General features: G+C 35.4%; 1 protein-coding gene across 1 annotated transcript in view; it reads right to left on the minus strand.

Annotated features, from left to right (window-relative positions):
* Positions 1-873: 873 nt before the first annotated feature.
* The window catches only part of PCLO (piccolo presynaptic cytomatrix protein), a 310,361-nt gene continuing 285,066 nt past the window's right edge, over positions 874-26,168 (minus strand). Inside the window, exons 24-26 of the mRNA XM_053977551.1 lie at positions 6,385-6,519; positions 5,630-5,775; positions 874-1,063 (exon numbers count right to left, since the gene is read on the minus strand). Coding sequence (XP_053833526.1) covers positions 923-1,063; positions 5,630-5,775; positions 6,385-6,519 — 422 coding nt within the window. The 3' untranslated portion in view covers positions 874-922. The remainder of the gene's footprint in view (positions 1,064-5,629; positions 5,776-6,384; positions 6,520-26,168) is intronic.

Below are 26,168 nucleotides of genomic sequence, written 5' to 3' on the forward strand. Positions count from 1 at the left end.
CAGAACAAGACTGGTTGCTGAAAAACATGAGGACTAGTTGAAATAATTGCATCAGTCCCAGTACTTGTCTCTTCAATCTCAAACTGATTTAGACCTGACTCAAAGGGTGGAGTGAAATACAGTGTCACTGACATTGAAACAGCATTTTATCTTTCTGATGTAGTGTGGTTTATAACCTGTCCTTTCTCTTTAAAACCTCATCCCAAGTTGTAGACAAGTTTATATAATTTTATTCATCACATTCTAGGAAAGTTGTTTATATCCATTGTTAACACACAGAAACAAATGAAACAATCAGATCTGATTCTCCACAGCCTAGTTTTTGAAGGAAAAAGAAAGAAGGATAAAAGTAATGTAAAATAACATTACCACTCTTGCAAACACCTCGCATTTTGTGTCAAGTGGCATAATCTCATTACAGCAAATTATCAGAGATCCTAAGGTGCAGAGGAGCAAGTTTTATACTTTTAATAAGTGAGATTTTGGAAAGTCAGTCACCCTAGGTGGTTTTGCATAAAATGATCTCCTTCTGGTTGCACAGGAAACCAGACTGTGCTTCCCATCGCACTACCTCCAGCTGCAGCTGAGCTCTGTGTTAGCACCTGCCTCCAGCCTTCATCATTTCCTTCACAGTTACTTTCTTCACAAAGAGTCCAACAACACGTAGCCCTCGTATCAGTCTTCGTTTCAAACAGCCTCAGTTTAACTTCTGGGCCCAGATTTTCTTCTCCTTTTGCTGTGTTTTGCAGCAAAAATAAGTGTACTAGCCCTCATTTAAGTGTGCTTTGTAGCCCAGAGACTGCTCTTTTCTACTTTGTAATCTGAAAGACTAGCTAAACACAATGATATCAAACTATATTCTTGAAGTGATTCTGTTTAGAGCAGACTCTGCATGTTTTGTGCCCTAAGCAGACATCTCTGCTCAGTGTGTTTGTGTGGAGCTGACCAACAGTTTGTGCCAGTTTACTATTCTTTTCCTTAGATCCACTTTGTCAAGCCAGATATAAGCTTCCCCAATCAGTGTCTTTTTCATAAACTTCCCTCCATTGGAGACAAGCAGAATCTGTGAAAATAATAATAATAATAATCATCATCAATGCACACAGTAACATAATACTAGCAAAACATGAAAGATTCAGGAATGTTGAGCTCAAATATGCCAAGCACAGAAAAGAAACATTGACCATCACTTTTTAGAGTCACCTCTCCCTTCACAGAAAACCCTGTGAAAATTGAATCTTCTCCTGCTTCTGTTTCCTTATGGAACGTAGCAATTAGAAGATGACAATCTTGATTGTTAATGAGCAATTTGTTCACCTGCTGGTTACCAAAGATGAGCATAAGGTCAAGTTTTAAGCTACAAGACAAAGCTTTGTACAGGTGAAGTAGCAGCTCTTGTTAAGTTTGTGGGAGTCCGGTGCAGACTGGATGTACAAGGCTTTCTGTGAAATGTCATCCAACAACATATTTTCCAGCTAAAGAGGCTTGTGCCATGCAAACAATACACTTTTCTGAAGTGCTTGTCTCATTCTATAGGTTCATTATACATGTTTCTAAGAAAATGCATTTGATAATATGTATGATTCATGGCATGAGTTATAGTTACATATTCAGAAAAATTGTAGCATTTCATGCATTTCATAATTCTTAAGTAACTGAATAAACAAGCACAATGCGGGGGAGTTTTTTGGGTTTTTTTTTTGTTTGTTTTTTTTTGTTTTTGTTTTTTTTCGAGTGTTTTTTAACTTCCTAAGTTTTTCAAAATGAGAAAGAAATAATGAAGATTTGCATTTCCATGACAGCATTAGCAGCAGGTTTGTAATATTCAGTTACTGAGCAGACCTCAACAAGCAACAAGCAAGGGAAGTAACTGATAATGGGAGGAGGCTGTCATTCTCCATGTGAACCAGCAAGAGAGAAAATTGAGCATTTTGTTGTTTGGTTTCAAAGATCTATGCTAGAAGAAAAATGACAGAACACAAGGGTTTTGTACTCTGCCAAAACCACATGGCAGTAGAAATGTAACAGGTCTGTAGAAGAACTAGAATTTCCTGTAATCCAGAACTTCACCATTTTTGAAAAGTTTCCATCCTGATTTGGAAAGCAATGTAAAAAACGCAAACTTTACATTACAAATAAAATTTAAAATAAATTTCAAAAGGGAAGAAATTTGCAAATGTTTTTTCTGAATAGGCTTCCTACTTCCTTGTCAAGTTTTGACATCAGTTGGCAACCTGGACAGTTTAGACACCTAATGGCTACCAGTCAACAGGTTTGAGAAGGGAAAACTCTTAGGCGCTGAGCTAATAGGAAAATCCATTCATCAGAAAATGTGTCCTTGAGGAAAATAGGCAGCCTGCCTCCACTGCTGATGGCTTTGTAGGTCCCTAGTTTCGGTGTTTGCTGAAGAAGAGACTGCCCAGAAGCTGGAAAGCCAAACCAGAACATCTGTGAAATTTGTTCTTTGGGTTTTTCTGATTAGCCTCGCATAGGACATTATGTATTTCTAATTGCAGTAAGCTAGGAGCCAGAAGCTTAGTGCTTTCCAGAAGGGTCCCAGGTGAGTTGCCAAGGAACAGGAAAATCAGAGAAGTGAGGAAAAACTGCCAGGGGCTGAGGAAAGTGCCTGTCTGAAAACTGTCTAAATGTTTTCCACAGAATGTTTTCATTCTGAGACGATTAACAGTTTTGGGACAGAAAAAAATTTATCCAATATTTCATTAGTTCTGTCCTTGGTCCTTCTCCCTACTCCTCCCAGATGGAACCCTAGGATATATCTTCTCTACCTTGTCTGTCTCTCATCCTTTCCTCTGTGTTTCAGGCTTTAAATTCCAGTCTTGTTATCCTGGATAAGCTTGTCTTAGTTTTTAAGCCCCAAGGGTTTTGTTTCTTATTTATTCCAAATACTCTGTGCCAGACAATTCAAGCTTTTCTTATTTTTTTTCTTCTTTCTTTTTCCTCAACAGCCCATGGATTCATATTTATGGCAAATATTCACACCTCTTCCTGCTGATTTTTAGATTGCAGTCCCTTGTCTTAATTTCTGCCTCTTGTTGGTTCTCATCGCTCTTTACATTGTACCTTTCATTATTATCATATTTGATCTCATCTTACGCCCTCTCTCTGATCTTATTTTCTCCCATCATCTTCCAGTTCCATTTTTTTCTATAAAGTCTGAGTTAGTTTAATTTCCCTCTCCCCTAAATCTTTTTGGACTGTGTCCATCTCTTTGGCTCTAAATGTTCATCACTCAAATTCAGCATTTAAATCATCTAGGTTCATGCTTTGCCATAGGAACAAACTGACTGTTGAGCTTGAAGAGCACATAATAACAGATGCACTGAGTCAGATTAAAACTCTCTCCAGACAAATATTTTGCTTGCAAAAGTGCAGAGGGCAGTGTATAAGGCAGAATATAAGAACAAAGCAATTACGTCTTTAAACACTCAAAATACCTACTAAGGTCTGTGGACCATCCTGACTCACAGGCAGGAAGTTTGTATTTAACAGAATTTGATGTCTTTCATCTGTAAATTTCTTCTGTAGTTTTCTTCAGCTACTTTTTGTGTGAAAATATTTAGCACTTACAATATATAAAGACAATACAATTTATAGCTCAAGCTCCAATTCTCATGTGCTCCAATTCTCAGAACCATTTTTTCTTTGTTTTAAACTTTTTCCTTGATACTTTACAGTATATTTTTATGGCCTTCATTCTCTTAGCTCTGGTGTGCAGCATCAGCATATATCATAGAATCAGAATTGTAGAATATACTGAGTTTAAAGACATCAATCAGGATCATTGAGTCAAACTCTTGGTCCTGTGCAGGGCACCCCAATAATTACACCATGTGCCTGATAGTGTTGTCCAAATGTTTTCTGAATTCTGAATGGCTCCTGAAATCGGGCTTCTGAATTCTGTCATGGCTTGGTGCCATGACCACTTCCCTGGGTAACCTGTTTCAGTGCCCAACCACCCTCTTTCTCCTGATGTACAACCTAAACTCTCCTTCAGGCTGTTCAGTCCTGTCATTGGTGGCAGCAGTGAATAGATCAGTGCCTGCCCTTCCACTTCCCCTCAGGAGCATGTTGAAGAACACAACGAGGTCTCCCTTCAGTCCCCTCTTGTCTTTGTATCACAGAGTTCCAGAGGAAATGTTGTCGAGTCTCAGGCTAACTGCTCTTATGGATATGTCACTTGCTATCTCCCTCCTTAAAACTTGATGGATTATTTTTCCATAGGACTCTTTGAATTGTTCTTTACTGGTCTACCCTATATAGTTTCCTTTTCAAACCACCACTGGAAGCAAATTTTTTATGGGAGCTCTTAAACTTTGGCAAGACTTTATTGATCACTTTGGCTTTTCCCAGAAAATGTCAATTCTTAAATAGTCTTTTATTTTGTCTATTGAAACAATAAGATGCTACGACACCTTAACACAGGAAAAACAGTATCTCTTTTGGGGGGTCTTGTTTTGTAAGTAACATCCATTTTGACTGTAATGTTAATGATACAAGCAATAAGCACAATGTTGGCACTTAGATAATCCAGACTAACTTTAGTCACCACAATGTAGCTGTCTTATTCAGGTTGGTCTGACAGATTTCAAGGTTCATTAACTGGATGCTGATATGCCCAACAATGCCTTCCACTGATTTTAAGGTTGGCATGCAGATACCCCTTGAATTGCTCCTCCCTCTGCACTGACTGAAGGAAATATGAATATATGGCTTATACTTGTTATCTCCTAATGTGGAAATAAGTGAAGGTAGACAAACTGAACCCAACCTGTCTAAAAAAATCAAGTCTGGCCATATGACCAAATCTGTCTAAGCAACTAAAACACAGTGGGGGGACTATTCCTGAACCAGTTCCATGCATCATTTGATGTGTCACAAACTAACAAAAAGTCAACTCTATTACAAATGTATCAGAATATCTGGCTTGGCATAATCAGTAATTTTCAGCATATTCATATCTCAGTAATTCTCTTGGCATAATCAGTAATAATCAGTAATCTCTGAGATTATGACTATTGTGTCAAATTCTATGTACCACAACTTTTAAAAAAGTTGGAGAAATTGAAAGAATGATAAAATGATTAAGCATTTAGGCAAAAGAACATATCAGAGAAATTTGGTTGACTCAGCCTGGAAAAGTGGAGACAAGAGGTAAAATAACAGCCTTTCAATGTAAACCCTATTTTTTTTAAATTAAAAAGAAGGCAAATAAGTTTTCCTCTGTACTTTGTGAGGATACTTAAGGATAAGTGAGCTTAATTTAAAAATATGACATATTTTATTTTGAATTTGCACAAAACTTTCTAAATATATAGAAAATTATTCTTGGAAGATATGTATAACTCCCTTCTCTGGGGGATTTTAAGAACAGATCAAGCCTAAAATTTTCAGGCCTGATCTATAAATACCCTTCCTCAGTGTGGTGTGATGGAGTAATCCATATTTTAATGTCTCCTCCAGCCTGATATTTTCATTATTATATGACTGTGTTAATTTATTTGTAGTTTTCTCTTTTCAGCTAACAACTGAGATAGTAGATCAAGCTCAAATGCCCATAGCACAGCATGGACAACATCAAAAATTAGGACTTAATAAAATGTAGAATTACCTGAAGAGAATGCCCAGCAGGACTCAAGCTAAATCTAAATGTTTCATTGAACGAAGGCTCTCGGTCATGCCTGCATACCCTGGTTTTCTTCTTAATTACTCTCTTTTGGGTAGAGATATTGACAACATACAGCTTCACATACAGGTCTGGGGAAGAATAGTTAAATGAGTTAAATACAGAAGTTTTTAAATAATCTTTGCTGTTAGTGATTTCAGTAGAGGGAAATTTTTATGAAAAAATGGTATTTTACAAAGTTATGTTCTGTTCTCATTCACTTGGTGTAGAAATGGACCCATCCCACTAAATCCAAATGAATTACTTTGTGTTTATGATACTGTCATTAAGCAAAAAAATACCTTGATATCTTTATCTATGTATGAAAATATCATTATGAACACAAGATTTTTGTTTTTAAAAAGCTTTTTCACAAAAATATAATCTACTAGTTATAGCTGCTCTTTGATAACCTAGGGATTTATAATTTTTACTAAAGTTAAAAATGGATTAATTTTTAAAAATAAAAAGTAAACTAAAAAGAAGATTAACTTCTGAGAGTTAATTTACTTCTACAAAATGTTTTTCTTTCATTAAAGTTGCTCATAGGAGAAAAGAAGCATTTCAAAAAGAATCCTGTAGAATTTGTCATCCTGGCTAAAAAGCAATTTTTTTTTTTCCATTTTAGTGATGTTAAATGACTTAAGATACAACCTACTTAATGTTTTCAAAGTATCATGAAGCTGTTTTCTTACTGATACCTGGAAGATGATCTGGAGATTTAAATTTGTATGTGATATTTCTGCACTGAAGGATTTCTACTATAAGTTGTTCTCCATCTGTCTTCATTTCCTTCTTTAATGCAATCTTGATTTCACCCATAACCTGTGTTTTACCTGGAAAAGCAGAAAAAGCAACCCTCATTAATGTGAAAGGAAACCAAATGTATCTTTCCAGCTTGGAGAGCAGTAAAATTGTATGCGTTTTATTCTGTTTTGGTTTGGTTTTTTGTTTGTTTTAGTTTGGTTTTGTTTGCTTAATTTAGTTTTGGTTTTGTTTTTATTTTTTTTTTCTTATAGTTTTTATAGATATACTTATAGCTCATAGTTTTAAGTCAGGAATGTAAGGAAAATGTATAGCTTGGATGAGCAAATGGTAGGCACATGCCATACACGTGTATAACTAGATTATATGCTTCAGAATGTATTTGCCTCAGTGGAGCTGTTTCCCCAAGAATAGAAATTTCTCTAGGAGTTATTATAAGTCACATAACGGTCACTGCAATTCACCTTTTCAGAAACATTTACTGCAAGATTCTGAAGTTATCTCATTTTACAAAGAAAAAAAAAGTAAGAAAAGAAGAAAGAGAACTTTCAATAGAGTGTTAAAAGTAAGATATTCAAAGGCAATGAAGTAAGGCTGGTGAAGTCAGTATTTCATTTCACCTTCCTACATATATGGAATGATATATGGAGCAATATCATTCACACACTTTAAAGACAGGGCCTAGAGTGACCTTTAAAATTAAAGGTAATTTCTCTGCTTATGTGGGTAGAAATACGGCACCATTATTTCTGCATTTTATGAATTTCTCTCTAAATCAGTTCAGAGATGGAGAGAAGGCATGGAAGGAAATGTAGACAAAGCTCTTTTGCCTTTCCTCTGTCTGTCCTCCCACAAGCCTTTACAGAAGCCAGGCAGAGAGGAGCAAGGCTGTATCTCCTAAAAGCATACGGGGGAGGGACCAGAGCATCCTCAGCTCAATTCTCTCCATACTAACATCAACTCATAGTCGGGGTTGTGCTTCTATATCTATTGTCCTGCTACTGAAAATATTATTTTTCTTTACTTTAGACATTAGTTAAAAAGAAATCAAACCATAAAGCAACTGGGATTCTTTATTACATAATTCCTGGTGCCAGCAGGATTTAACACTTTACTGGAAATTCTAGAAGCTTGTGCCAAGATGTAAGGTGCAAAGCAACTCTGCAGAATGTAAACAATTATGAAACATCTGGAGAAGGTTCTTAATTAAAGAGTGTTAAGTTGCCAAGTGGCATGTAAAGATTACTTCTTGTATCACAAATGTATAATCAAATTTGAATAACACCTTCTCAAAGTGACAGCTTCTGTTTCACAGATGTCAATTCTGTCTTTTCTACTTAAAATAGTTTGAGGGATCATAAATGTAATAACTAATAATCACATCTACAAACTGACTCCCAACTCTTCTCACAAAACTAAGCTAGAATTTAATTTAGCTACAGTCTCTCATAAATTTGTAATTCAGCTTCAGCTGAGCCAGCATTTCTTCTATTCTTTCTAAGGTATGAGAGGACCCGTTATGAGGCAAGTGATTCTTTCACAATATTTAATAATCACAAAACCATTCCTATAGGTTTGAATATGCAATAATAACATCTTTTCCTGCTACATGGCTGTGCAAAGATAATGAAATCTTCATCTTCTGATGCCAGCAAAAAAGATCATTGATAGCTGTGATCAAAAAGGAATGGCCAACAATGTCCCTGTTATTGTTCATTATATCTCTGTTGTCATAATGCCCTTTCCCTGAAAAGTGTTGAGTTTCCATTGTACCCATCTTGGTTAAACTATGGATTTTGAATGACTTGAAAGAGATACAGGACAAAATTATAATGCCTTCTTTTCTCTGTAGATAAAATTCTCAAATTGCAGATGAAGACATGACACACCTGAAAGGTGTTTAAATCTGAATTTGTGATCAGTATTGGCTCTTGTGCTGACTCCCAGAAACATGAAAAAAAACCCAGTATGGACAGTAGTAGGACAAACCTAATATTAGTTTCAGGCAATTTTTAGTTAATCACAGGCTTTTCTGGAAAATGTACTTGGCTTATTTTCTTTATTCCCTGTCTGTCCTTTAAGCTCTATTTGCATTAGTTGTTAGGACCTCATCTTGATTGCCTTAGTGCCTCCTTTTTCATTTAGGTGTGCATTAAGCTTAAGATAAGATGAGGTGGTTTGGATGCCACTTGTGATGTTGTGAGCCAGAAAAAAGGATATATTCTTCCAGCAAGTTATATTTAAATATTCCAACACTATTTCTTAGCATCTGGAAATTTTCCATGGACTATTATATATTGCTAGATACTCTTTAGGACAATCAATCCTGCTTCACCATTTAAACATTGAGGGGAAAACAATGATCTACAGCTGCAAACACATGAAGAATGATAGCTTTATTGTGCTTCCATACCAATTTTCATTTCTCCCACAGCATGAGTGAAGGAGCCTTAACACCAGGCTTATGAAACATTACACTAAAATAAATCGTCACTTCAGAACCCACCAGAGTTTTGTACACTCAGAAGGGATTCCTATTCCTTCTATTGCTTAGCTTTTCCCCCTTTCTCATATATAAGTTCCATACGTCTTTCCTTTGGTGGGTGTGCAAAAATAGAGCATATGTGCCTTGTTTTGTGGAGTTGATTCATTAAATGAAAATGAGAGATATAGTGATGAAGAGAATAGTTGATAGTGAACCATCTTAGAGCTGGTGAGAGCTCAAAGTGGGCTGAGCTGGACATGAATGTGTCATGAATGTCGTGTTTGGTGTGACAGAAATAAACTTCCTCAGGGTATCATGGGATTAGATAACCTCAAGGGTTGCATTGGTAGGAATAAATCAAAATATACAGCACCCAGTCATAATCGTTTGCCTTCTTATATTACTTTAGAAAACATCAATCATAAGCAATGTGAGAATGGAACTGATTGCAGGTATTTTGATACATTGGATGATGAAAAATGCTACAATTCAACTCCGAAAAAGTGATATTGCATATCTTTTTAGGGAAGTACTAATATGGTTTCCAAAAGAAGTGAAAAGCAATTTTTAACTTCAGTAGTAACATTTCCCTCAATAAAAATTATTTTCAGAGGAAAGAGGTGCAAAACACGATTATCACAGCGACAAGGAACCATATAGTAAAGCACTAAAAAATGACTGTCTAATTTAGTTTAGGAAACAAGGAGTGAAAAAGAGATGTTCTACAACGATATGCTAGAGTAAAAATTAAGAGATAAGAGATATCTAAGCTGAGTTAGTGTGATATTTTACGTGTTTCATATGTATCAAATGCCCACTTACTGATATACCACAAGAGGACCACAGTCATGCAAAGCATCATTGTGTTCACCTTTGCAACATGCCAACTATAGGCAACCAATTCTTAAATATATCTATATCTATACATAGGATTAAAACATTCATGCTTTTTTGTTTTTAGGACTGCACATGTCTTTTTAGGGGACCATATTTATTAATAATTCATTAACAGTTAAAAGGAGTTATTAACTAATTTGCTGCAAGGTATTTGAAAAGTCAAGAAGTTTAAATTTGCTGTGGTGATGGTAACACCATGTTGTTCTAGTAGAACTGCACTCTGCATTGTGAAAGGTTAATTAGTTTTGCAATTAGTTTTAATTGACTGCTGTTGTAAATCACAGGATGTGTCATCTGAACTGTTGTTGACAATTCCAGAGATTGACAAGTATGGATTGTGCTCCCATTCCTTTTTAATCAAATACCTGCTGTCAAACAGAATTACCCAAGACAGAAGTAGCTGCCTCCCATCATTCCGTGTTATCAAGGCTAATTCAGCAATGTATTAAATGAGCAAGTAAATCTCAGTTCAGAATGGCAGGAATTTTATTCAGTTCAATTGTCTAAATGTAAAGTTCTGAGATAATTTGCACTTTTATCTTAGAATAAGTTGAATTGCTTTCTGACATTGACTATGTATTTTCACATAGATGGATAATGTATGAGTAGGTTAAACTTGGAAATTTAAATATGAGATGCCTAAATGCTGCTACTTGATAAACATCATACTTGAGTAATTTCCTGAATGGATGCCAGATGGCCAGAAAACAGAATCAGGAAAATACATAAACTGACATTTTGTTTCATAATTGTGTATAAATTAGTATGGGCTCTTCTGTTCCAGAAGACTGACTGGGGGTGCTAGAGCAGGAGAATTAAACATAAAATACAAGGGGAAATTATTAACAAATATTTCCCAGCATTCTTCTTTTCAAATGAAGCTTATAGATGAAATTATTGTTTACAAAATAGGTAGGAAATGCTCTTCTGGAGCTTCAGGAGTCAGACACTCTGAAAGATTTTAAATCAGAGGAAGATCCTTCTAAACAGCTCCCAGTGATATTGGCCTACTGAAGAGATGCATAATCTCCTTAGGTCTTTATCTGTTTTGAAACACTGAGAGATTAAATTAATGTAGCTTTGAGGGCTCTGTACAGTGTTTATTGATAGAATAAAGGAATTTTTTGGAGTGTACTTAACTACTGTTTGTCTCACAGGTATTTAATGACTTGAACTTGGATAGTTATCTCTAATATGGTGTAATGGGAAATATATTCCAGAATAAAACAAATCAAATACTCCTATGCAGCGGTATTTCTTAAATAAACAAAATCTTGTATTCAGCTATGTTAGGATAAGTTTGCAGTATTTAGAGAGTTAGAACATAGAGTAGCATGTCATAAAATCTAAGTAATCTGAGACTCCAATCCAAGTCTTGATAACTTGAATTAAAAAAAAAACGGATAAAATTACAGCTTTAAAATATGGAACATGATTAAAGACAACAAAAAAAAAAGATGGGTTCTGTCACAAGACCAATGTTCCTTAGTAGCTTTCTGATCTTAGATTTCATCTCTCAGAGGTGGAGTTAATAACATCTCTTAGAGTTGTTTGGGTAACTGAAACTGGGTTTTCTGTGAAGAGAGGGACTTTGATCATGTAAACATGGACAGGACTTTGGAGTGTGATCCCAGGAGAAAACACAAAGTCTTAGGAAGGCTGATGAGGACCTTGCCACTGTCCAGAATGTCTCTACAGTAACCCTTGAAGCTTGTACAAACATAATTTTCTGTCTAACACAGTGCTGTTGTACCAAGAAATATATTTCTGCTTCAATGCTATTTTAAGAATGAGATGTTCGTCCTGCAGCAGACAGCTGTGCTTCAGAAAAACAAGATAACATGATCTTATTGCAATAAATAATTCACCATTACTACAAATAGTAGGCTATATATAGATATATATAGTATATATATTTCAGTATTAGAGCTAAACTACTCCAACTGAAGGTAAAGCAAAAGTATTCCATATAATTTTAAACATACATATATCAAGAAGCTAAAATGCCAGCCAAAACCTTCCACTTTTTTTAAGCAAATCTTTCTCTCTCTCTCTCTCTCTTTTTCTTTTTTTTTTTTTTTTTTTACCATCACTCAAGTTACTTGCAGTATTAGCTGTTTGTATTCATGCCTTTCATCCCTTTGCTGGGCCATGAGCTACTGGCAAAGCTGCTGCAAAGTAATGATGAATAACCTTTATAAATAATGCTTCTCAATTCTTACAGGTTCCAACATTTTCTGTCCTTATGATTTTTTTTTATTTCCTTCTTTTTGTCTTTTACCTTTTGCACACATATTTCATTTTCTATGAAAATTGCCACAGTTTTCTCTTGTAGGCTAGTTTTATATTCTTTTTTTTTTTTTCTGCAGTAAGAAAAATCAGACATCTAATACAGTTTTAACTACCACTTCCTCCTGTCTCCCAGTGTTTTAAATACATGTTGGGATTACTACCATGGGTCTGTCTCAATAAATATGAGGTTGAATATTATCTGAAATTCATTGCTCATCTTGCAACTGGATACTCAGTTCGCTCTTCACAGTGCAATCAACAGCTCATGGGACAAACTGAAGCTCAGGGAAAGGTTTCATTTATCTGACTCTGCTCTGAAGAGGAATTCCAGCTGCTAAGTGTCCCTAATATATGTTCAGAGTCTTCTCTAATCTGCTTGTGGAAAGGCTATGTGGTGTTATAAAAGCAAGGTTGGTGTTATTATGATTTATTCTGTCCCTTACTGACACAGGCAGGGACACTGTGTGCAGGCAGCCATTCTCCTCTGAGACACCAAACTCAGTTCCACTCCTGATAAATGGCTCCCTCCGGGAACAGGGATGCTCTGTGGTGGGAGCAGACAGGAACCAAAGGAGCTCCTCTCTTTTCTCCTTCCCTCTCCTTACCTTGCACTGTGCACAGGCTGTATATTATGAGATGAGCAAGGAAGGTCTTTCATTAATATTTCCCAGTGTCCTCAGAAGTGATGCACATGCGATCCCGTAATGGGAGAGAGGAGCAGAACTCAGGATCTTTGCTCACAGCAAACACAATTCACAATTTTGTGGGCACTGAGGGGGCTGACTTTGAGTTTCAGGCATATGAACAAGCTGACAGCTCTACATTGTGATTCTCAGACCTAGCAGGCTCACTGCCGAGAGAAATTTAAATATACTTGGGCAGAAATTACGTCTGTATGCCCCAAGACCTTATTTTAAGTAAAGAAAAACCTGTTGTACAAAATACATTTTCAAAACAGAGAAAGTATGTTGCCTGTTGAGATGTGGAATAGTTCCCAGGAAAAAATATAAGCTCTGTTCCATTTATTGGTCATTCTATGTGTGCCCCTATCATTTTTTTTGAAAGAAAAATGCAAAACAAAACAAAACAAAACAAAAAACAAAAAAAAAAAACCAAAAAAAACCACAAAAAAACAAAAACAAAAACAAAAAAAAAAAAACAAAACAAAAAAAAAAACCAAAAAAAAAAAAAAAAAAAGAAACCAAAACTCAATTCTGACTATACATTGATACCATATGTAAAAATTCTTGATCTGAAGTAATGTGATGTGTGGGAAAATAACACTGATACTTCACAATATGCTCAAATATGAAAAATAAAGATATGTACTAATCCACTTTCAACCAACTTTATTTCTGTTGTGTGACTTTTTAAAATGTTGTAGGAAAAGTGAGGCAGTGGGAAGAGTATAATGAAGTAATAATGTTAGAGGAGGTGAATGTGATGAAAGAGTTTAACTTGTATCAGAAATTGCCTAAGTCAGTAACCTAAATGACAGTATAGGGGATCAGAGGCTTATCAAGTAAGATTTTTTTTCCAGTAATCTAGCCAGACTTGTCCCTGTGCCATAGAGATATTTGGAATAAATGGAGGGAAAATAATGGGACTTGTAAATATCAAATTTAGATGATCAGAGATTACTCCACAGGTTGATTTCAACAATGAAGATGAACACAGTATACCTGTGTGGATTTGACTGGTAATAGCTAGAGAGAGAAAGAAAATGAAGTGAAGGAAGTCAAGATATGTACACAACTCATTCTACTAGATTATAACTTATTTATATCTTCCACTTCTGTGGAAGGAAATTCTTGTGTTCTAAACTGATAATTTTATCAACATGTTCTCTGCACTTCCTTCAAATGCCAGATTTCCCCAAAATTTATCTCTGATTTATGATTACAAATGAATGACAGGGTTAATCATAAGGAAATGTTTATGTCTAATGCAAACTCCCTGAATTTTGTAGGCAGTAGGGATAATTCCTTTTTAAGCTTTTGTTTTTGGATGGATAAATGCCTTTGGAGGTAATGCCTGCATTTTTTTAAAGTGTTAGTGAAGAGGCAAGTTAATGGCTTTCATTTAGAAAACAGATTTTTAGCCAATGAAACTAGGCTAAAAGTATCAAAATTAAAATTTACAGCTCCATAATTTTCTATAACTTTAGAGAAAACTAAAACTTGAGAGAAAGCTAAAATGATGGTTGAAATTATTCTTGTAATTTTAATTGAGCTTCAAAGATAGGTGCAGCCTGAATCTGAAAGAGGAAACTATACAATCTCAGAAGGAAATACTCTCTTCCACCACCTTTTTTCCCTTTCATCCTCACCATAAATCACTGCCCAAGTCTAAATATCTATTCATAGTCTTCACAATTTTAGTATCTTACATAATGAGACATATCAGACGCTGCAGATTCAATTGCATAAAAGATGGCTTGCCACAGCGCATCTGAAATTTTGATGATGAAAAGCACAATTTGCCCTGGCTTTTTGTATTAAAAAAAACCTTCATACACAGAGAAAAGAAAACTAGTGCCATATGTACAGAGCAACCTGAACCTTGACTATTTAAGCTTATTCTACTGCAGCTTTACCAAGGAGAAAATGTTTTGCTAAAGGGAGAGAAAAAATTGCAGACTGCCTGCAAAAGTCTGAATTTGACATAACAGCCGTTCAGTTAAGTATTTGCACAATGCTACAATAATCTTTGTGTAACATGGCACAAATATTTTATTTAAGTAGGATGACTGAGTCTGCACTTTTTTCCCATGTCAATATGAGAACACAAAATGGGTCTCACCTATACAAAAACAGGGAGCATTCTACTAGATTTGCTTAGGTTCTCATTAAAAAATGACAGACTTTAAGCTACTTTCCCTCTTGCATGGTAAGGACTTTTTAAATCTTTTTTTAGCTTTGATATGCAAGATTTTGAGAGTTCAACAACATGGTCTGAAATGACAAAATCCCTTCTGAGACAGCCTTCACTTTCTGTGTCAAAATAATGAAACATTTTACACCTTCTCACTCGGAATATACATATGAAGGTGTGAGTATCACAACAGATTTATTTATTCATTTTGTCCACTTGATTTTGAGAAATCAGACATTCTGTCTTGAAACACCGAAAATCCTAGAAAATTGATTAGAGTCTATTGTCTTACGTTATAATATGATGAAAGTAGAATGGAAATAATATAAGCACTTTAAGGGGAGAAAAATTAGTCACATGGATGGTAGCAAGAGATAATGGAAAATGTCCTTAAAGATATAATAAAGAAGATCAAATAATTATAAATGTAATTCAGAAATCTTATGTAGCATAATATCAGGAGAGGAAAAGCTAGATTACCATGTAGGTTTTGCATTTATTGAATTTACTTTTGGGAATCCAAAGACACAAATAATTTGAACAGAATGTCTTGTACTTGGGGTGTAAACAGATATTCACCAACCTAAATTAAAGTACACGGAGTGCTTAGAAGATGTTGTAAGAACACTGTATTTCCTAAAAAACTAGCTAAAAATGAAAATAATTAAACCAAAATGCTTGCAGGTTGTATTTGCAAAATGTAGTTTTCTGTTAGGAAACCTTCTGACCACTCAGAAGTGAGAAGAATGACATGAAAACAAAGTTTATTTATATAATGTCTGCTGAACTTGTGGGTCAGGCAGAAGCAAAAACAGTCATGTTGCATTTGAATGTGAACCCAAGAATATGTTGCATATCAGGAACACCTAGGAACTTTGGCAGAGGGCTGTTTAAGTAGTGATCTTTCATTACTCATAGTGTTTTGGACATATAGCCTAATGAAAACAAACAAAAAATACCTTCAAAAGTAGATGGATAAAATTAGATGCATGTCTTAAAAGCATTTATTTCATTAGAAAAATAAATAGAAAACCAGTTCAAAGGTAAAATTCTAACTTCAGGAGTAGATGTTACCTAAACATCTAATACAGGCTTAGTTTTACTAGACAGGCTGAAGTTTTTAAAAGTGGTAATCAAATGGAAAAAAAATACCACTGTTTTCTTACTTAAAAGTGCAATTAATTGTATATATTGATATTTCTCTTTGTCATAAAGCTGTCCTATCCCAAGGATGTATACACAGTGAAGAGGACTTGGTGTAAGAACCACATATGATGTGGCTTCGTTTGGAGAGTGACTCATCGAACATTTACTGCACAGACAATAAGCACTGAGCCTGCACTGTTAGTGCAGTGGAACAAGCTGTTTCATTTCACAGCTTGGCCAAGTCATTTATAGCCCACAAAAAAATTACTTAACACATGGTGGCATATGTAACTTAATAAGGCTTTTTTTGAGAAGGAGGTGGAAGATGGCATTTGTATACACAAAAACATCCATACACATATCCAACCTAACACAATATGTTAGCACTCTTTTGTGCTATAAACCTAGTAGGCATACTATCATGATAGCTGGAGATGAAAAATTTTGGTAAGAACAAGCCTATTCACTCCTCACACCATGATTTCCAGATTCCCCCTCAGATTTATACTGCAGCTCTGAGGCACTTTCAGTGAAATATGCTTAAAGTCTTGCTCATACCTCCCTGGAGCTACACACTGGAGAGCACAGCCGTGTGTGCTGCACAGCTTGGGTACCAGAGCAAAAGCTTCTGCACTGACTGTTCATGTGGAAGACAGGTATGCTCTTATATTAATAGATTTCCTTTTGCATACTTACATTTCCTGGTGCAGTGGTAGCAGCTCACTGTCGAGATGCTCTTGCATTAAATAAGAATGATTACTGAAATTATTGTTGCTAATAGGACTACTAAGTGTAAGAGACGTTGCCTATTCTGTGTGACAGTAAGAGCTGTGATAATTCTAACAAAGCTCATTGTGACTAACATACGAAAGAAAATTAAATCTGTCTCCAGGACCATCAGAGTATTTTGGGGCTGGTTGTAAAGAACCTAAGAAATTTTAGCGTAAGAATGAATACTTGTAATCTCTACTGGGATTCCACTACCTGCATGATATGTCCAACAGAGCAACAGAGGATGATCCTTTCCATTAATAGGATAAATACGGAATCAGCTCAGTCAAAACTAAAAAAAAACCTGTTAATCTAAATTTTGCTCAGGAGAGATGAACAGAAATGTTCTGCACAGTATTCCATAGTATTATGCAGAATTTAGAGTTCTATAGTCTGTGGAGAACTGATGCCTGAAAGCATCTTACAGTAATGTGGACATGGTTCCTAAAGTTGCCGGTCTGGAGAAATATCAATTTACCTTTGAATCCTGCCTATTAAATGCTTTTTTTTTTTTTTTTTTTTTTTTTTTTTTTTTTTTTTTTTTAAGTTTTTAACCTTCCACCAGAAATCTTTACAGACAAATGTACCTGCTTTTTGTTGGAATGCACACTTTACATTTTCCCTTTCATTCAGCACTTGGCAGTGCCATTATTCTTTATTTCATACAATGCTGGTTCCCTCAAGCTGCTATAACACACATTCTAAAGTTGGTATTTCATTGCGCTGTTGAACTGATGTGTATAGCTAAACTCCACAGAGATATGTTTGAATAAAAAGTATTATATAAAAACCTAGAGCAGAAGAAAAAGTACAGGGACAGTACAGCACTTATGCAAATCCACTCAGAGATTTGTGATGAAGACTGAAATGATGGAGAGAAAAAGAGAAAGGGAAAATGTGTTTCTATTTAGAGTGTTCGTGAATTGGTAAGAAACCAGCTAACTGAAATTATATATAACATAAAAAACAATGGCAAAGGTCAACATTTTAAGTCCATGTTCCAGGTGGCAAAATGATGCTACAGAAGAGGTCACAATCTTCTGTAGGGGTGAAAATGCCACAAATGTTTCTGAGTTTCTGAAGTTCCATGGGAAATGGGAGTGACAGTAGAAGTCCTCTCACAAAGAAAGGTGAACTGGGAGTCATGGACTTTAGTAAAATAAAAGGGCCTAATATTCAGTCATAGGAGAATATGATAGATTGGTAGCAGAGATGCAAGGGGAAATTATTTATAGTGCACGACTGAAAATTTTCTATATGATCACCTAAAATATCTTTTCAGGACTTTTTAGAGAAAAAAAAGTCAGAGACTGATTCCTCTCAGATGCTGGGACCTTTCCCTGGTGCCACACAAAAAAGAGGTAATCCTGCCTTGGAATCTGAGGGTGTCCCAAATAAGGGGGTTTGAGGCTATGATTTCTTGGCCTTCACCTGGATTTTATATCAATTCCACCTGCAACTGGAAAGCTTTTGTGATGAAAAGTTTCCTCAAAATGATGTGCACCAGAAAAGGTGAATAAGAAAACACACATATGTTGATGTATCTCTCTGTCTGGCTTAGAAACTCTCTCTACATTTTCTGAAGTCACTGAAGCATATATCATCTATCTGTAGATGAAAAGAAACCCAACTATATTGTAACTAATTGAAAATCCTTTTCTGCTCTGGGCAGTGGAACTTTTATAATTAGCTGAATTTTTCAGCTAATAATGAATACAAAGGAGTATCTCATAGTGAGCTAATGCTCTGACATCTCCTGTAGATTTACTTTCTGACAACTGAAAAAGTTTAGTCTCCTGTTTGGAGAGTTAATGCTTCATAGACTTTATGCACTGAGGCCAACCATCATGATTTTGTCAAGAATCTCTGAGATTTAATACTGCTCTTTTAAAGATGACTGTTGAAGTCTTTCTTGCTCATAATTTACATTTACAAATTAAAGCTGTGTATATGGGAATTGAAAATAGGGTTTTGCAAGACCTCACAAACAGAAAGTGCAGCATAGATTCTTTGCATGTTATTTAAAACTTGTCTGGTGAGTTTTGAAATGAAAAATACGTGGGACATGGAAAAGAACCCAAGCTATTACTCTTACATACTCATTATTAATTTGCAATAAAGTATAGCATTGCATTTGCAATCATCATCCATGAATATGATGCCAATACCTGAAGAAATTGCACAGACTTTCTTTATAATTTCAATCAATTTAGAACAGAAAGTAAGGGGTGGTGGGGAGTTTAAACTAAAAACAAAGGCAGATTTAGGAAACCAGAACATATATTTTCCTGGATTTTGAACTTATTCAGAAAGAATTTCACACTGCAAGAGAGAAGATTGAAGAAAAATCTGATATACAGATTTATTAAACCTCCAGTTCATGTTTACATGAACTGAAGAAAGATACTTTCCTCCAAAGAGCCACCACAAAAGGAGTCTTGATGAAGTAAAGAATATTTAAAAACTCTACAGCATTGCCTTTTTATGTACCCTAGAGATACAATATGACTACTGAATATCTGCTTGGAATTGGCTCAAACCCAAGAAAATACACTGTCCCTTAGGGTAATGCTCGTGAAGAATGACTTGCCAAGCTGGTGCCTGCCCATGGTTAGATACCACACCAGCTGAGACACTCAGCACCACTAGAAAGAGCCCTGCAAAGTACCAGATCAAGCTTCTCCTACTTCATCACATAGAAGAACCAGTGTCAGGTTGCAACTTCAGTGTTATTTGTGAGAAACCTTATGCCCAACAAATTGTTTCTGCATCTGTCAGGAAAAACAGTCTCTGATGTATATTTTCTCACAGAATATAAGTCTCGTAATTCTAGGTCAGAAAAAATATTAACAGCTGTATAAAATCTCAGAAATAATTTTAACTGATTAAAGGACATGCAAAATATTAAATGATTGAGGACTGAGGAAAAAAAAAGGATTCGAATACTAATTCAGTAGTTCTCAGCATTTAGTGACTTGAAAGATTTTTACTGAGCTACCAATGAAAGTAATAAATCACTGTGTACATATGCATAAAAATAAAGGCAGAAATATTTAAATATGCAAATATTGAGGTAGATATATAGATTAGCTCAGGAACATTAATAAAATCTCTAAAGATCAATTCAGATTATGATCCACTGTAAGAAAGAAATGTTTTGCTAAAATCTATGAGCCAACTTTCTCAAATTCAAAGTATGATATCTGGATTCATCATGTAAAATTGACCTATGTTTTCTTCCCTGAGAGCAGGATCAAGTTGTCCATCTGATTTGGAAAATATAACATATTTCTATTAATATGAATTGACTTATTGATCAGTGGTAGTGATAATTATTTGTCTGTTGTGATTATCATTGTGAAATACAGGATTTCATGGCCAAAGAAGCTGAAGACCATGTTTTATTTTTTTAAGTTATTTTATCTTTTTTTGTTTTATCTTTGATGCTCAATTTTACCCTCTCCTGACCACATGTACCACAAGTCCCCTTGCATGAGGTTTCAGAAGCAAAACTTTGTGGATCCATTGCTGAGCAGCAAGTCTCTGAGTGCTGTTATACTCAGGTTGCACTCAGTGTTGAAGTCACAAGGTCTCTCTGTTGGTAGCTCTTCCAAAGAGAGAGAAGCTTTATTTACCAGTCAAATCTATACATTTTATTGCCTTCATATCTGAAATTTGAGCATGTGTATATATCGTAATTCAGGTGAGCACCAATTTAACTTCTCTGCACATTTTCATTCCTCCTTCCCAACATAGTTTGTCTTCAGGAAAGAATGCAGACCTTTAAGTCTATGATTCTGCCCAGGGACCATCATACAGATGTGGAGACTGCAAACTTGCTACTGAAAAGGCTCACAAGACATCTAATTATCCTGTGCAAAGCATTCAACTTCCAATTTCAAAATAAAATCCATATAATACAATTCAGTAGCACAATATAAACAACCCTCTACATTAAATAGAGCTTAGCCTGAGATGTCCATCATGCTGTAAGTTAATAGTCACAATTTCCATTAAAAAATCAAAATTTCTATCTCAGACCTTTTGTGATAAATACTTTCAGCAGCTTGCACTACTTCTTCTTTGTAAAATTTTTGGGTTTATCCCTTAATAATAATAATAATAATAATAATAATAATAATAATAATAATGCTAGTGGTAGTTAGCAAACCCATAAAATTTAGAAAGGATAGTGGTCTGTATTATGTTTACAATCATTATTTTCGGAAAAATATAAGTAATTGTAAGTAGTCCTAATCAGGAAGGTGAGGCAACTGCAGTTAAACAGAGTAATAGCAACTGAATGTACATTGATAATCTTCATTACTTTTCTAAACTATCTCAGAGAAGCATATAGAGGCAACGAGATGAGCTTTCAAGCTTCATGCTGAATTTACTTCCTTTTTCCATGTGATATATAAGCTCCAGAAAAGGAGTATTTTTTATCAAGAATGCTTTAAGAAACATAAGGCAAGTCTGCTACCCCGCTGAGTACTGTGCTTTCTGATTTTGAAAGCTGTTTGTTATGCTTTGAAAACAGGCACTACTAAAGGCAGAATTAACTCCTCTGCTGTCAACAGACAAAACTCGTGCAACTGGCACTGACAAAAAAAAAAAAAAAAAGCTGAGTTTTCCTCAGTGATTTACCATAAAACCATTATCATTTCGCTCAGAAAAAGAATGTGCAAAATAAACAACCTGGCTTGGATTTTTTTTTTCCTGTTATTTAATAATTTTGGTTTCTTTAATAACCCCTTATTTACAAAGCCTGTGATCAGATATTCCAGGTCTTGTTTTCATTAGGGAAAGAAAAAAATACATTAATTGTAGGCAGTTGCAGCAGGGAACATCAAGTAATGCAACCTAATTACTTGGGAGGAATTCAACCAGCCCAGTGGTTATGAAAAATACTATGGAGTTTTTAATAAGCAGTTGAATCAGATTGCTGCTTTAAACTCTTTCTTATGAGATGTTCCCTTAAAGAAAATTATACCATCCTCAGCACCAGTCTAGCTGAAAAGATTGTTACCTGTAACTAATCACCAAGTCTTAAAAAGTCATAAATAGCCACTGGTGCTGAAAGAGCTCTCCCCAAATTCCTGCTTATTGCTCCCCGCACAGTGTCCCTGACTTTATCTCCTGTAGCCATAATGTTTATACAGCTGCCTAATGAGCTCGTTGGCAGAAATGATCCTGCTCACTGTAACCTCACCCCCTCCCTGCCTCACCCCAGTGTATTGATTTTGGGTTAGTCACCTAACCTGAATCAGCACACACCTTATGTCACCATGAAGGGTAGGACAAGGTTCAGGGAAAGGAAAAAATTTACAGACATAATGCTGGTTTAAAGTGTGGTTTATGAAGCAATTGTAAACTGATAGAATGACTCACAGAGCAAAGGACTGCTGGAGCACTCCAGTCCAGCCTCACACTCACAGGGTTAACTTCCACATTAGATGAAGCTGAACAGTGTTTTTGTAGAGTTTTGAACCAAAACTTTATTTTGTGTGGTTTTGTTGAGTTGGTTGGTTTATCTTGCTTTGTATTATCCTTTTATTCAGTTAGAATTTCCTTTACTTCAGCTTGTGAATGTTATCTATTTCCTATTTCTGACTGCTGAGCTCTGAGAAGAGTCTGGCTTCATCTTCTTCATAGTAACAAGCACCCAGTGGACAGGAAGAATCCTTTCCTATGACTTGCTCCCTGCATAGTTAATTTTACAGCCCAGTATGCAAGTAATAATGATCACAAAGATATTTTCTAAATTAATATTATTTCAAGAAAAATTGTTGCTTTCATTGCACAAGTGACCTCCTTGGAAAAAAAACTGATTTGTAGAGTGTTTTAATCTCTGTTTGGAGCAAAACAGAGTGGACACGGCACATTTTGCTATGAGACCATGAAAAAAAATCTATTGCTTTGTGGGAAAAGGACATTGTCTCCAATGCCAGAACTTTCAGTATTTTTAAAATTGCTTTGGGCACCAATTGCATATTTTCAGTTTTGCTCATTTTAAAGAAGTCTAAAGAATATTGAATCTGTTTTGTGGTCCTTGCACTATTTCCCAATTGTTTGAAAACAAAAATCTCTTTTTATAGCACATCTATTTTACTGACAACAATAAAGAAAAGCTGCCTCAGGAAAAGAGCTTTAGCTGTGGTGCTATCAACAAGTTAGCACTTCTGCATGAAAGCAAGTCCAGTTCATTCCAGAGTTTTGCTGCAGGAGATAGAAGTCAGTAGTGCCATAGCATGAATGCAAGCCGAGTTCTTCATTGCTCCTTTTTTGCTGGAGGGAGCTGGAGAGCTCAGATGCATTGGATACATCTTTCTGTCTGATAATATATGGCTGGGTGTGCTCTATTTAAGTTGAAGGTTGGTTGTGAATCCCAAAGTTTTATAATTCTGGGAATGAGTGTTCATGAAGTGTACTGAACTCAGCTAAATGTGGAGTTTATCTAAAGACAGCTTGGCAGGTCTAAGAAGTGAGCAGGTTGGCTTATCCCTTTGGCCCAACTGCTAGGCAAAAATCAGAAGAAGGAATATAACAGCCTGGGAACACCTCACAGCTCAAGGATACTTCAGTCTCTTGTTACTCTTTACTAGAAAAATTTTAAGAATGAAATTTATACTTTTCCTCACTCTTGTTTTGACAGACATATGCCAGATTTTGTCACGGGCTGCCCACTCCCCAAACTTTCAAAGTCTGTGCTTCCAAACAGGCCCATGGTGTGAACATTAAAATTATTACATGCCCTCTGACAGGTTCCCACATCATTTTTGTCCCCTATTCTCCAGTTTCATCTTTGTTCCTCTAGAATCTCCCAGAGTTTGTTAACTTCCACCCTCCCAGCTGGTGAAGGATCCTTTTATTCCTTCCATTAACCAACAGTGAGTTAAAAGTCTAAATGCTGGTGGGTTTCAAGCCCTGAAGAAATCACTGAAGTATTTGAGAGTGAACTTTCCTGAACTGTTGATATTATTTCCATGCCTCTCCTAAGGCCTAATTCTAAAATTATATGATGTATATATATAGTTCAAATCTGAGATAGATTGAACTGTCAGTGATGATAAATATTAGGGACACTGTCTAAAAATGGAGGAAGTTACTAATGCTATGTGTTGTGTTTTAATATGATCTGCTTGTGTTTTCTGTTGTGATTTTCCCCTCGAGATTATAACAGGTTTTAACTCTGTCTGCTATGATTCTTGGTGAACTACAGTGAAGTGAGCAGGGACAGACCCACTATCTCCACACAGGTAAAGGATTCAGAGAAGAGCACATCTGATCTCTTTAGGCACCCAGAGCTTCTTGCCAGGCTTGTCACAGGTCAACAAGGGAGGAAACTGCTGTCTGCTAATGTATTTTGTGGGTAAAATTCTTTCAGGAAATACAACCAACTCCTTTGAGAGACAAAAAAAAACCCAAAAAAACAACAAACCAACTAACTAAAAACAAAAAAAAAAAAAAAAAAAACAAACCAAAACAAAAAAAAACAAAACAAAAAACAAACAAACAAACAAACAAAAAAACAAAAAAAAACACCAAAAAAAAAACAAACCCCCCCCCCACTGCAAAAAAAACCAAAATACCACCAACCAAAAAACTAGGAGGCAATCAGTAACTGTAGATCTACAGAACTCAAGATACAGTAGTGAATCAGGAATGTTCCTACTCCTTTCTAATGAGTTTTGTGTCAATAAATGAATCTATGGAAGAATTCTACAGGCTCTCTATCATCACTACAGTGCTGGGTTCATATTTTTTTTTTACTTTTTCCAGTGAGATTTGAAAGGAGAGAGGATTAGTGTGGGGTTTTCCTCAAGAAGAACCAAAAGAGAAGCTTATTTCATTGCTAAATTGATCACTAATCCTGGCAAAATTTATTTTGCCTAGTTAAAAAACAACCTACCAACCAACTAAAACAAATAAACAACCCCCATCAATCAATAAAGTAAACAAACAAACAAAACCAAAAAAAGCAGCCCCCTCAGACTGGTTAGAAACACTGAATTCTGAGAACTGAAAATAATAAATTATATAAATGCAATTGAAATAGAGTGAGTACTTGCTATCTACAGATGCACAAAATTTGACCTGCTTCAGTGTTCATCCTGGTTCTCTATAACAATTATATGTCTATGATTTCAAAGTGGTTATGCTGGATTTGAGTAAAGTGTTAACCCAAAACTTCCCCGCTATTCTATTTTTCATGCCCTAATTAGAGCCTTTTCTGACAAATAAAACAAAAAAAACCAAATTGACACCACCTTGTGCTTCTTGTTAGTTCAAGATAATTATGGAACTTAACACTCCAAATGGTAATTGCACTTAGTGTTGAGCACAGCAGTCGTTTTAGAACTTCAGACCAAATCAAATTAGCATTTTTGTCAAATAAAGTTAAATGTGCTTAAAAGTTACTTCTTGATGCATTTAGAGTAATGTTTTACAGTGACTGTCACCTAACATCTGTTGGACATTAGGTAACCCTGCTGCTAGGATTCATCTGTCTGAGCATCACTGTCTTTATCTGAGGGATTGGTCTTCTAGAATGTAGTTGGTCTTACTTGCAAATAGATCTCTAAAATAGGTCAGATTAATTGTACCTTCAGAATGGTTATTTAATTCCACTGATTATAAAATTTATATTTAAGTGGCTGATCCTCCCATAAGTCCCATGATGAAATTTCTCATTGTATTACCTATGTCAGAGATCCCAGCTGTAAAAAGATATTGAATTAGGTTTTTTTATATATAGTAGACAAAACTCTAAGTTTTTAATTAGGTAATTAACATAGAAACAGAATGAGTAAGAGACTGAACTCAAACTTTTTTTTTTATTCAGCGAAATGCCCAAACTACTTAAGCACGTCCTGCTTGCAAGATCTTAAAGATCTGATCATAATTTTCCTTATCAAGGAAATATCCTATCTTGAATCTTATTTAAGATTCAAAAGAAATTTCCAGTGAAATCACTATTCATCAAATTATTGTAAATGTTTATAATAAAGAAGACCATTAAACTAGTAGAACAGGTAAAAGTCAATTGTAAAACTGAATATTAATAGGATTTGCAACAGAGGTCTTATCTTTTTTTGTTATCCATTGCAGCTAAAAACTGCGATGTTCATTCTCCAGATAATAAAAGGTAATGAAACAAAAGCAGTATTTTGAATAGTGAAGAACCCTACTGTGGCAAGCACATTTCTCTCTCTCTCAGGATTTTTTATTGAGGTGCACAGAGAGAAATGTGCT

This window comes from Vidua macroura, chromosome 5, assembly GCF_024509145.1.
Source record: "Vidua macroura isolate BioBank_ID:100142 chromosome 5, ASM2450914v1, whole genome shotgun sequence".
Lineage (NCBI taxonomy): Eukaryota > Metazoa > Chordata > Aves > Passeriformes > Viduidae > Vidua > Vidua macroura.